This window comes from Cimex lectularius, unplaced genomic scaffold (assembly GCF_000648675.2).
Source record: "Cimex lectularius strain Harlan isolate CLEC.00 unplaced genomic scaffold, Clec_2.1 scaffold116, whole genome shotgun sequence".
NCBI classification, from domain to species: Eukaryota; Metazoa; Arthropoda; class Insecta; order Hemiptera; family Cimicidae; genus Cimex; species Cimex lectularius.
In genome coordinates, this window is record NW_019392765.1 from 1,246,276 (window position 1) to 1,259,338 (window position 13,063).

General features: G+C 36.9%; 1 protein-coding gene across 1 annotated transcript; it reads right to left on the reverse strand.

The window, feature by feature from the left end:
• Nucleotides 1-2,913: 2,913 nt before the first annotated feature.
• On the reverse strand, nucleotides 2,914-10,591 carry LOC106663616 (natterin-4-like). The gene is made up of 4 exons (XM_014388564.2): nucleotides 10,485-10,591; nucleotides 3,756-3,988; nucleotides 3,554-3,697; nucleotides 2,914-3,049 (listed from the first exon to the last, which is right to left on the reverse strand). The coding sequence occupies exons 1-4, from the start codon at nucleotides 10,489-10,491 to the stop codon at nucleotides 2,963-2,965; spliced, it is 471 nt and encodes a 156-aa protein (XP_014244050.1). The 5' UTR covers nucleotides 10,492-10,591; the 3' UTR covers nucleotides 2,914-2,962.
• Nucleotides 10,592-13,063: the final 2,472 nt, after the last annotated feature.

Genomic DNA, 13,063 nt, shown 5'->3' on the forward strand with positions numbered 1-13,063 from the left:
TGACAATATGAATAAAAATAAAGAAATTTAAATTAAAAATTAATCTTTACGATAAATAAAACAGTGATTGTTGTCTGGGTTCTCGGATGCTTAGGTCTGAAGGGTAACAAAAAGGTGGCTAAGGTTCCAACCACTTAACCACCAGGATCCGCCCTCTGGTGCTAAAATTGCTATAGTGTTACAGTCCTTGGCAATGTTGGGACTGAGTAGCTCTCAAAGGAATATGAAACACTTAAAAACGTTAATGACCTTAAAATAGGTCGAAAGCTTGGCAGTAACAATTAAATTTGTTTTTTCATCCAGACCATACCAAGATGTAGATTAGTTGTGAGTAAAAAAGCGGTCGATAGATTTTTACTTTAAGCTAAAAGGGCACAGGTAGAGAAGCTCTCAAGCTTCAAAAGCTTGGTTGATAGATGGCCCTCAGAGGATATGACTCAGAAGAGAGATCATCAAGTATAGCCCATGCAAGTTGACACATGGACGCTTACTTTTGGGCCAAATCTGGTATGTAGAGAAAGGTTGGTTGATGTGTCCCACCTAATTGATCATGCAATTCCTTGGCTCCATTTAGGAATACCACCTGATATGAGAATTGTGCTTGAACATGGCAGCAAGTATCTTAGTCCCCTGTTCCGATTCTTGGAGGAAACAGGGTTGCTTGATTTTATATAGTACTGCTTTTAGATGCCTAGCGTGTGTTGAGAGTGAATGTATTTATTCGCATGATTGTGTGAGGGTCAAGGGCAGAATACTGAGAACCCCATCGACCACCAATTCGGCTTGTTATATTTTTGTGTGAAAGGTGATGAAGGAATATTGAGTACTTCACCACCCTAATTGAGTGTATGGTAGGTAAATAGAAAAGAATGTATTAAGAGAGAGAGAGTGTGTGTGTTTGTGTGTGGATGTGTGAATGGGGTGGATTTAGGAACTGATTGCGTTGGGACATTTGGGGAGGTCTCACCCCAGTGTAGGTAATTCTCAAGCCATGCTAGCAATTCATTGCAAACTTCAAACACTTGAATTTCCTGTGGACATGAAAAGTGATTCGCTCAACTCTATATGTGTGCATGCATGTACAGATTTGAGCTTACATAAATCAGTTGGCAGTAAATCAAACCTGTTTGCACCCATTTAGAACCCAGCCTTACACCTTCATTCAGATACAAATTATGCTCAAGTATGCATGACTTTGGCACACCACTTCCTCCTCATCTCTCTCTTAAACCATTCCATCCATCTGAAGTTAAGGTCTGGACCAAAATGATAGCTCACCCTAATATTTTTGGGTGCATGGTAAATTTTATTGTTTTCAATAATTTTTTTAAATCTTAATTTTTTTTAGTTACATTCTAATTGTATCTTGTTAATTATCTGCGAGTAAAGTGTTTCTCCCTGGAAATAACAGTAAATATTAATTTTGTGATGGGACAAAACGACAGCAAACTTTAGAATGTTTTCATTAAAACTTAGATAAAATTTTAAAAAAGTGTGGTGATTAGTGACCGTTAGTTGATAATTATTCAGAAATCAGAGATGCGGTCTGGTGTGATATAGGTTTCAGAAAAACATTTTCTTTATCGCGCCAATGTTTTGATCTTTATTGAGATCATCTTCAGGGCCTGGGATTTACAAACATTGTTTAAATTTAACAAATAGATGTAGGATGTGGAAAAAAGTGAATTTATACAATGCAAAAAAATATATTTTTTTGCATTGTATAAACGATGTAATGTCATAGATGAAATAATGATTTAAAATTATAAAATAACATAGCAGCTATGATAGTCGAACTAAATTAATAATGGTTTTATTGGCTAATTGATTTGTTTTAATGCTTGTTGAAAATAGAAACTTTAAAAAGAAAAACTAATCAACTGACTGAAAATTGGCTTCATTGACTCCCAATGCAATTAAATAAGAATTACTATAATTGAGCTATTAGTTATGGTAAGTCCTGTCACAGTACAAATAATCATTTTCCCTTAAACCAATTATTGTAATTTAAATATTTTTTTATTTAAAATTGTTCCTAAATGTAGACCTAAACAAGTCATAAAATTTGACTTAAAAAATTCTCTAGTATAATAAAATCGAGAATTTTATGTTCTGAAAAGTTTATTTCCATACAAGAAACTAAGAGATTGTCAAATCAACATACATAAAAAAGTTTCCATATAAATAACCTAACACGCAAAATATAAAAAAAATGTATTTGGTAACTGTTTTTAGTGTTAGACTACTCTTCTACTCATGAATACTCTGGATTTATGGTATGGTCTTGCTGAAAAAGCGAATTCAGTCACTACTGCCAAGCTTTCGATTTATTTTAAGATCATCATCAGAACAAAACAATCTTAAATATGTCTATAGATTATAATAATTAAGATTGTTTTACCCTGATGAGACCTTAAAATAGGTCGAAAGCTTGGCAGTAACAACTGAATTTGTTTTTTCCATTAAGACCATACCATGATCTAAAGTATTTGTGAGTTTGTAAATTATCTCTTGAATTACACTTTAACAAACAAAATATTTACGGATTAAATGGACACTCAAAACAATAAACTAATAATTTTACAATTTTTTAAGCAGATTTCTTGGAACCACGGTGGCTGAGTGGTTGGGGTATCCGCCTCTTATTTGCCTCGCATGGGTTCAATCCCGGCAAAGCCATGGCGTTTTAATTGAGAATAGTATGAAAGAAGTATTATAAAGTTTGACCCCATGGAGTATTGTTTAAACATTTGTACATGACACCCAACAGATAATTGGACAATAAACCCTTTTGCTTGTAAACAAATTTCTTTTATTCTTTTATTATTTAACTTTTATGTTCAGATTGTAATGCCCTACATATAATTTTTTTTTTACCATCAAAGGGTATCTAAGGTTAGAAATGAACACAAATTAAAAAATATTCTTTACTAAGCGCTCATATGCTTACAACATTTTTTATTTATGAAAGGACCAGAATTTCATACTCATCGAATCTTCTCTCTTCACCGTCAAAAGGAACGTACAAACACCCATGACTCGGATGCACCTGAAAAATTTAAAAAATCAGTCAAACAAAATAAATATTTTTGTTGTCCATGGGGGTATTTATAGAATGTCACAACATACTCAAGAATACAATTAATTAAGGTTTTAAGTTGAGATAAAAAAGTCAGTGTCATGAGCGGGATTCGAACCCACGACCTTCGGCTTGATTCGACGCTACTCTACCACTTGAGCTATTGTGACCTCAAGTGGTAGAGTAGCAGCGTATCAAGCCAAAGGTCGTGGGTTCGAATCCCGCTCATGACACTGACTTTTTTATCTCAACTTAAAACCTTAATTAATTGTATGATATTAATTGGTCAAGCGGACCACGAAAAATAGTGAACTTAATACTCAAGAATATGTTCTGAGCTCCTACAAGTCCAGAAAAAGAGTGCCAACACTGCTCCCGAAATTTGTGTAGGACATAAAAAGTAACATAAAGGAAGTGGTTGTGAAATTCAATAAATACCACATCACATGAAAATATAATAAAATTTCCAAATACTTTTCCGGGGGTGAGAGTCCCATCCAGCATGGTACGCCCCATGAAAAGCCCTTCTCCGTCACTCGTCTGACCTATCCTTATTGCTTCTGGTGGCACTTCGCCTCCCCTGGCATACTTCCAAGCTGTGTGCGAGCTGCACAGCACCTGCACAAAATTAAGGTTGAAGCGAAGCTGGGCGGAAAAAGGGAAATAACAGTCATACTTCATAGTCAGATTTGGAAATTTCACTGCCGCCATAGGAAACGAAGGCTGTGCCATGATTAGGAGCTACTTTGGCAGGAAGGAGGTCACCAGCATGGAACGCCCTTCCGACGAATAAGTGTCCACCGTCCCTGTCCATCCCCGCATGGACGGCCGCCGGTGGTACAGCTCCAGCATAGCACGGCACCCACTGGAATGTGCCCATACAGGAAGAAGGGGGAATCCAACCGTAGCCTGGAATAAATAAAACAAATAATTAGAGTTAGAATAATGTAGCTTGATCAACTGTGTTCTATCCTTGTCAGCTCATTCGCACTTCAATCAAATGCGTCAATCATACCTTTTCAATTATTGTTCATTTACAATATTTATTTAGAAAAATATTTAATTGGTTTTTACTCGATAGTCTGTCAATTCTTTTTTCCATTTTGTAAAATTTTATCACAGTAAAGCATGGAATTTTCTACTAATAATGCAGCATATGGTCGAGCCCCAGGGTGCAATCTCTATGTTAAATATTTGCTTAGTTACTAAAGTTATTAACATTTTGCTAAATACAAATGTTGACCTTGGTACAGAATCTGTCTGATGAATCATGGCGACCAGTTTGAATAACAGTTAGTGATTAGATTAGAACAAATTTGTCTAATAATTCTGTTATGCTTCATTCATTTCCATTTGTCCAGCTATTTGACTAATAAAGGAAAATCATTTAACGATGTCTATCAAAAAGCCTTACACATCAAATTTCTTCAAACATATATTTGTTTGAATCAACAAAAGTTGGGAGATATAACAACTCAGCCATATTTGTGTAAATTTAGCTCATGCTCAGGGGGACTGCTGTCCACAGCTAGGTCAATTCAGCACCCAATACCTTGTTACAAATCCATTCGTACTCATGTTAATCCTTAAATACATTTACTCCTATTTACCATTCATTCAATGAGGGTGGTGGAGTACTAGAACTCCATCACCCTTTATGCATTTTACAAAACTAACCTAATTGACCCCACATCACAAAATCACGCTAATAAATACGTTCGCTCTCAACACAAGCTAGGTATACACAAGTATTATTACTATATATAATAGAATAACCCCGTTTCCTTCAAGTATCGGAACAGGGAATCAAAATACTCGCACTCAATTCTCAAATTGGTTGTCATTCCTGCACACTCTCTGTATGGAGCCAAGGAATTGGTCCTTTAATTAGGTGGGACACTCGAGCAACCTTTCTCTGCAAATCAGATACATATGCGGGCTCTGACCCAGAGGTAAGTGTCCGTGTGACAACCTTGTCTATCCTTAATCAAGTGAGGATGACTAGACTATGAGTCAGATCCTCCGAGGGCCACCTATCAACAGTACTGTTGATCCATGTGGGCTTCTCCCAGTTATAATATTATTAATCTTCAGTAGCATTTGGTTTTTAGTTCAGTTAAAAGTAATACGGAATCTATTGTGAAAATAAATATTACAATTTCTCAACATTTGAGGCAATGTCGTCTCTTTGTTAATGAACTTTGATTAGCACTCAAAGTGTAAATGAAGTGCAAATTAAGGAAAACACTTGTTTTTTCTTTGTTAGCACTTAGGTTCAAAGAAGAAACCAAACAAAAATGATTCATCCAACTTGTTGCAAACAAGACAAACCAGAAATTCTTCTTACAACTGAATCGGTTCATGCAAGAGGCACCAATGCAAAATGATGGGCTTATGGGTTTCTTGGGAGTATTTTCAACAATTTGGCCAAAGAACATTGGACCATTGCTCGTAAAAGAGAGTACTTAGCACAGCATGAGTTTTTTTTGGCTTAAAATAACATTTGGTGGACAGAAGACTCTTCTTGCATGAAACGTTCAAACTAATGTACACCAATGAATTGATTTTGACAAAACAAATATTTTTAACTTTTTAAAAATAAATTATAAATGGGATTCCCATTAATTTCAATCTGAAGTGTTTGATAAGACGGTTGTTTGTTACAAAACCATGACTTTTATATTAAATTATGATCTGTCTTTTTTAACTCACTATCTCACCCTTAGTCAATTAATTCATACTCTAATGAAGACAACTCTATAAGCTGCACTATCGCTTATAAAATACACGGCATTTGGCCTTGTATTTTATATTTGTCCTTTTGACCTACTTTATTTCCTTTGTAATAATTATTATCTCCACTTAAAATTAAGGTATGAGATTTTTCTGTGATCTCAGCGGGATGATGAACTTTTTTTTAACGAGGGTTCGCAACAGCAGAGGTTATATCAACCATCGTGGTGCCAGTATTCTTGAAAAAATACCCGTTTGTAAGTATGTCGAGTTCAAATGCAGGGCCGCTGGATTCGAACCCGGGACCTTATAGTGATGTGCGCGTGTCAACGCCTAAACAGTTGCGGCCACCGACGCCCCTGATGAACCTTTAATTTGGTCGAAATAACGCAGAAAATGCGAAATTTCGTTAGAAACGCGTATGACAGGGGATATGAGATGTTGCGATAGCGAGGGCAGATCAAAACGATCTGGAACTACCTAATAAAGTTAAGGTTTAAATGTTAAAAAATATCGACTCAGCGACAAATACTATTTCAAAATGGTTCTGGAATAGATGGCGTATTTTATTGCTCTCGTAGTAAAATAAAAATAAATAATAATATCAGTATGTATTAATATGTATTAAGTATAAATGCCAGTTTCATGAGCGACACTGTGGGATTTCCTACCAACTAATCTGTCCATTTTGTAAAGGCAAAGGAAATGGAAATAAAAGATGGAGTCCGTTTTATTACTTCAACAAGTTCATTTCGTATCATTATTATTTTTTCCGTATTTCCATTACACAAGAATAGAATAAATTAGCGACGAGAAAAAACAGAAAGAGGTCAATAAGGTTGCCAAACAACTGAAAACTACGCTAGACACGATTTAACTGAATCAAAAAGTTCATTTGGGATGTGTTGATATTAAACAGACCTATGTGCTTTTTACTTGTTTTATTTAAGAGGCCGATTTCGGGTTCATCCGCTTCCCCTCATCATCAAAACGAGAAACTAAAGTCTGATGAGAGTAGGCGTATGCCCCAGAAAGCGATCTCACAAATAAAACAAGTAAAAAGCACATGGGCTGATTAGTTCTAACACATCCCAAATGAAGTAAATATAAAAACCAGCCCTAAAAAAGAAAAACAAAACAAAAGGAAAATCAAAAGCGACACCACCGGGTAACCACTTTTGAATCTGTTCCACAGGCAATAATCTAATCCTTCTGGGCTGAAATAGAAGTATTCCGAGAAAATCCGGGTTCAAATAGCACGATTACCCTATTTAATAAAATATTCTCAACACTTGGATTTCCGTATGTTTTGGTTTCCGACAACGCCACTATTTTTACAAGTGATAAATTTAAAAACTATTGCCGATACTTTATATTTCCCACTGAGGATCACAATGCCATTAGGTCATTAAAAGCACCTCATTGTCATCACAATGAGGTTCTTTAACGTACGCACCTGGCACAAGGCCTTATCACACGTTTAGATTCTCAAGATCGCTGAATCTCAAGAATGAGGCTAGGTGTAGAAGCCACCAGATCCACAGACATGCCGACATCTCTTCCGAGGAGGTGGGTAAACATTTTGCACTCGACCATGTGCCGCGCGGTAAAGGGATTCCCGAAAGGGCTGAAATGCATCAGCCGGTCTCCCACCACACTCCTTAGATAGAGAAGACTCTATCTCCCTCAGCGTAGGATATGGGATACGCTCCGGCCGCGGTTTCGTTCGAAATGGAATTTCTAAACACCCACTTGAGGAACCTGCCTTCGGTAAAGGAAGCCCATATGGGCACTACCAACAGGCTCTTCTCTAAGTACTCGCCAGCGGCCTCACTTACAGCCAACGACATAGCATAGCCCACATAGCACGATACTGGGCTGGAAATGTGGAACTTGAAGACAATGTGCTATCCCGTTGTTCAGTTGGTTATGCACTCTCCCACGTGGTACCCTAAACTACAAGCCTTGGCTCTCAAACCGACAACTCCCTTAACGCATTTCAAGGGGCTGGGTAGGCGTAGTCTTTGCATCCTCACATGCTACACGCTTCCTTCGTCCTATCTTCCAAATACACTCGGGGGGGGGGGGCTAAAGGACCGCCGGGAAACACGAATAGTGGTTTAGAGAGTTCGTCACGCTCTCAAGGCTACACCATTATTTTGTGCCTGGAAACCCCTCTTGAAACCAAGGTTGGGAAGGGACTGTAGGCGTCACCTTGGAAAGAACATACCGAGGCCCAAGCTCACCTTTGCAGAATACGCCCAAGCCTCTAACACGATCTACCGCTCATTGTTCCCGGGGTCTTTAATCATTAAGGTACGGTTCCTCTGAGGGAAAACTATTGCAGAAACAATTGAATAAAACAAAAGTTTACAGCACTAGGACATCCTGTTAGAAATGGGTTAGCTGAATCTGTACACACATTGAAAAACCGCCTTACAGCAATGACAAACGAAATAATGTCCAAAATGCAAGAATTCTCTTCGGCTTCCGAGCAACACCTTTAGCTATCGGGCAGATGAAGTTCTACGAGCAGAAAAGCACATAGGCGTATGACTTGGCGTAATTTATACAAATACGCCATCGACCCCAATTTAGATTAGTTTTTTTCTAGCGAGCAAATAGTTGTAGGAATATCGAGCATTCCATCTACCAAACAGAATGAGTGTGATCAATGTATATAGGATGATATATGATGATGAATGTATAATGTATGTATGATGAGGTGATGAATGTATTTTATTGATGTGACTGTATATTGAGTGGTGTAGTGTTCTACTTCCGCTCGCTCGGGGCTTTAAAAAAAAATTATTGAACTTTTGATCAAAAACATCAAAAGTTGAAACAGGAGATCACGCCTTTAATAACAGACAGAACATATTACACTGATGGACAAAATTCCACAACAACCAATTCAGTGCGGGCGTCCAAGGAAACCTCAGAACATCAACGACCCACCGCGGAATGCCACCTGAGGAACCATAAAACTGAAGATCTGGGGCCAACACTCACCTCATTTGTAATGTGAATTGGTTCCCAATCTTCCATTGTCCAATTCACAAATTAACGCGAGCATTGAAGCCTGGCCATTTTTAGAGCTGTGGTAAGAAGAGGTCCACGAACCGGTTACCCATATTTTGTTTTCATTGAGACTTCTTACAGACCTGGAGGAAACCGAAACATATCGGACGTCTTATCAGTTTTCTTATCTCATTCCCGTAATGCTGCGGTTTCGTAGAGCCTGATGACGGATGACTCATCTATAGACCTAGATCGACCCTGCCCTCGCCTTCTAATGTCTGAAGCGCCGAAGAACCCTTCCTATTGTAGAGTGATTTACACTGTCTTCTGGCGACTTCGCGCTGGCTGTATCCTTCCTCTCATAATTATGACCCTGACACTGTCATACTCACAACCTCACCTCTCGACTTTGAGGTGGGAAGTTGGTGCCCGAGCGGATCGAAGTCACGATAGCTCAAGTGGTAGAGGAGCGGCGTATTTGGCCAAAGATCATGGGTTCGAATCCCGCTCGTGACATAACTTTTTATCTCGACCAATACCTTTCATAAATATTAATTAATTGAAAAATGTTAATTGGTCAATCGGACCACGAACTGTAATGGATTATGGAGAAGAGCAGAATGGAAGGACATAATGCTACTTTTTGTACAAATGGGATTAATAAATACAAAAATAAATAAAGGAAGTAAATAAAGCGTTATTTACTGTTTATTTTGACTACCATAGCTCCTAATTATTTGTATCAAATGTAGAAAGATGATTTAATTTTAAACTGAGTAAATTGAGTAGTTAAATTTGTCTATCAGTGTATTATGAAATGGGCGTCGTTCAGCTCGTCGTTTAACCCCTGCTCGACGGCCGTTCAGATTTGAACCAGGATCTTCATTTGAATGCGATTCAAACTGAAAAACGGCAATTTTTGAGTTGAACTCGGTTTAGCGCTGAATTGAGTTTAAATCAATTCGTTGCAACCGAGCCTTTAGAATGTCATATTTTAAAGTGCTCTTTAAACAAATGATTATTTTGTTTACAAGGAAAACACATTTTATCTTTAACCGATGTGTCATACGTATTTCACTTTTAGTCATCAATATTAACTGGATTGCAATAATAATTGATTTTCATAGTAGAAACATTTCCACATTGTCATTGTTCAGGGCCGGTACCGAAAATAACTAGCCCCTCCATCGGTATAGATAAATAAATATTCATGGATGTTTTTGTCTTTTTTTGACGGAAAGAATGAAAAACTGGGCGTAACCCAAAAGGCAGAGCGACGAACCGAAAAAAAAACAAGTAAATTTGACCAATTACGTAAAAAGGTGCACTTTTTGAGCCACATTATACCACCCCACATTATAGTGTTTTAATCATTAAATAAATAAGCGACTTTCATTTTATGAAACTGACTTTTTTTTAGAATTTTTTTACTGACTTGCTAAAATTTACAAGGCGAATTAGAATTTCATAATTCAAAATAAATGTTTTATATGTTCTGTACATGCACACATGGATTGAACCTTTAATAATAATAAATAATTCTCATATAAAGTGATCATTAATTAGTAATGAATTATTAATATTTCTGTTAAAAAAAACATTAACAAACATATTAATGAGGTTACATAAATTTCTATAGGGATTTACCAACCTGCCATGTCTCCCGAAGCGGTGTTAACACTTAACTGGGAACCGACACTTGTTATGTAGTTCTGAGTTTGACGGGGGTGGGGACGCGACTGAGATAGTGAAACAGGCTGTCATGCCCAAAAAGCGAGAATAAGCTGATAAAAGTAAAAGGACATTTTATTACACCATAGTGAAACCGATACGGACTTGCGAACTGCAAGTGCAAGGTTCAGCCAAACATTCCAACATAAGCCGCATACAAACTGTCCAATCCTTAAAATTAATAAAAACGCATAAATTTCACGTGTCTGATGAAATTACACATACATATCAAAATATGTATTCTTTTGTCCAAGATATAATTTGCTTCCATTACCGCATGATCTTTGCACTCCCGTAGACTTCTAGTCCATAAGCGGTGCTGAATAAAGGCTTTTTATTTAATTTATTATTTATTTTTTAATTGTGTAATGTAAGTTGAGAACCTAATCCTAAATCGTAGTTTTTCGTAGGATTTGTTTAAAATTTCAATATCCCGTTTTTGTTACAATTTGGAATTTTATGATACACCGATATATTTAAAACTGTATACATTAGGGGCGTCGGTGGCCGCAACGGTTTAGGCGTTGACAAGGCGCTCATCACTGTAAAGTAAAGGTACCGGGTTCGAATCCAGCGGCCCTGCATACGAACCCGACATACTTACAACTGGGCTTTTTTTCAAAAAAACTGGCACGCCGAGGGTTGATATAACCTTTGATTTTGCGAACCCTCTTAAAAAAACAAAAAACTACACATTTTACATTGAGGAGATCAAATAATTAATATTATTCTCCTACTTCATTTCACTAAATAAACTTCAATGCCTACTACTCAAAAACGAGGTCGGGGTCAGTTTCTCTTGAGAAGCCTTATGGGATTGTTGAGATGGTCTCTGTTGTACAAGGCTTGGGCGATATTATTTGGATGGTGAGGAAGATTATTGTGGGACTTGGTAAATTTTTTGAAAATTAATTTTTGATAAAAAGGATTCTTAGGTCGTTGTGGAGGGTAGTATTAGAGACATTCGCAGTATTTATAATAGTTCTGAGAAGTTTAAACCGAATGGGTTGGAGATTTTAGATGTTAGGTTCAGCGGTTCCCCAGGTTTTATACCGGATACTATGGTTGTAGTAGCGTTTTGATATTTCTAAGTTAGTTTTTCGTTGATACCTTGATATTATAGACATGTATAGTAGAGAGAAGAGTAGACGTCTGTTAGGACTGTCGTTGCAGTCGTGTACGCTGATTCGAAGTTAAACGTGAGTCTAGGTGGAACCAAAGTAACTAACGGAGTCGGATTGGGAGATAGAAACTTTATTATAGTATATTGTGAGAGGAGATTTGCTTCGGAGTGTGCAAGCAACATACATATACATACGACATACAAGCCTTGTAGAGGGTATATAGGAGTGGTGCAAGTATACTTCCTTGAGATACACCAGCGTTGAAAGGATAAATAGCAGATTTGGAAACCTTGTGCTACATAAAAGTGACTAGTGGGTACTGCACTGTAAGGTGGCGCCTAACTTTAATGGTGTGATAATGGTATTACGATGAAGGAGAATGCCGGCCTTGTAGAGGTATAGAGGAGTGGTGCAAGTATACTGCCTTGAGATACACCAGCGTCAAAAGGATAAATAGCAGATAAGCTATGCCGAGATTCAAACCTAGCGTGGCAAATCTGAAACACCCTTACTTACTCCAACATAACCATTTTTTCCCTCAGAGTATACTATAAAGATTTCTAATTATTCCTTTTCTGTATTGAACAGAAGTAATCTGTGGTCAGGTTATTTAACAACATGGAACGAAGGAACCTTTTTTTTTATACGACTCATATATATTTCGGGTTTCGGGAATCACATGTCCCCTCATCAGCGACAAATTTCCCGAGTCTGGAAGAATATCATGTCAGGATGTCACATCCTTCCAGGAAAAACTGAAAAAGAAACAAGTTACTTTGAAACAGGATTTTGGCCAAGACCCGACGTATAGTTTCATTTTAATTCCAAATTCAAATTTATTGCATCATACTTTTCCAAACCGGAATGACATTATTCCGAATTCCCACGATTAAAAATAAAAAATATTGTCATTCTACATCTGTTAACGTCACTACATTTTACACGCCTTTTTGGCTTAGTCATCAGATAAAGCGTATCTAATCTTGGCCTAAAGATGTGCTATTGAGAAAAAAGTAAACATTTTTTGATCTAAACTTAAAATTTTCTAAGAAATAACGATATAATTAATTATTTTATGGGTCTTAATAATATTATCTGTCAGAGCAATGAAACTTATCTCTTAAATCAACAATGTAAAGATATTGAACTTGTGATAAAAAAGAAGCAGGAATATGGTGGTGTATGAACTTTTAGATTTAAAAATAATTTCTGTGTTCGTTTAACATTGAAGTAGTGAATGAACAAAAATTGTATTTCTACAGATTTGAATGAACAAACACTTTTAAATCAAGAAAGCTGGTTATTTATTTATTTTTTTCACCAAACACTATTTATTTTTATGCCATTTTTTTTTTTTTAATTGGTAATGCATTTC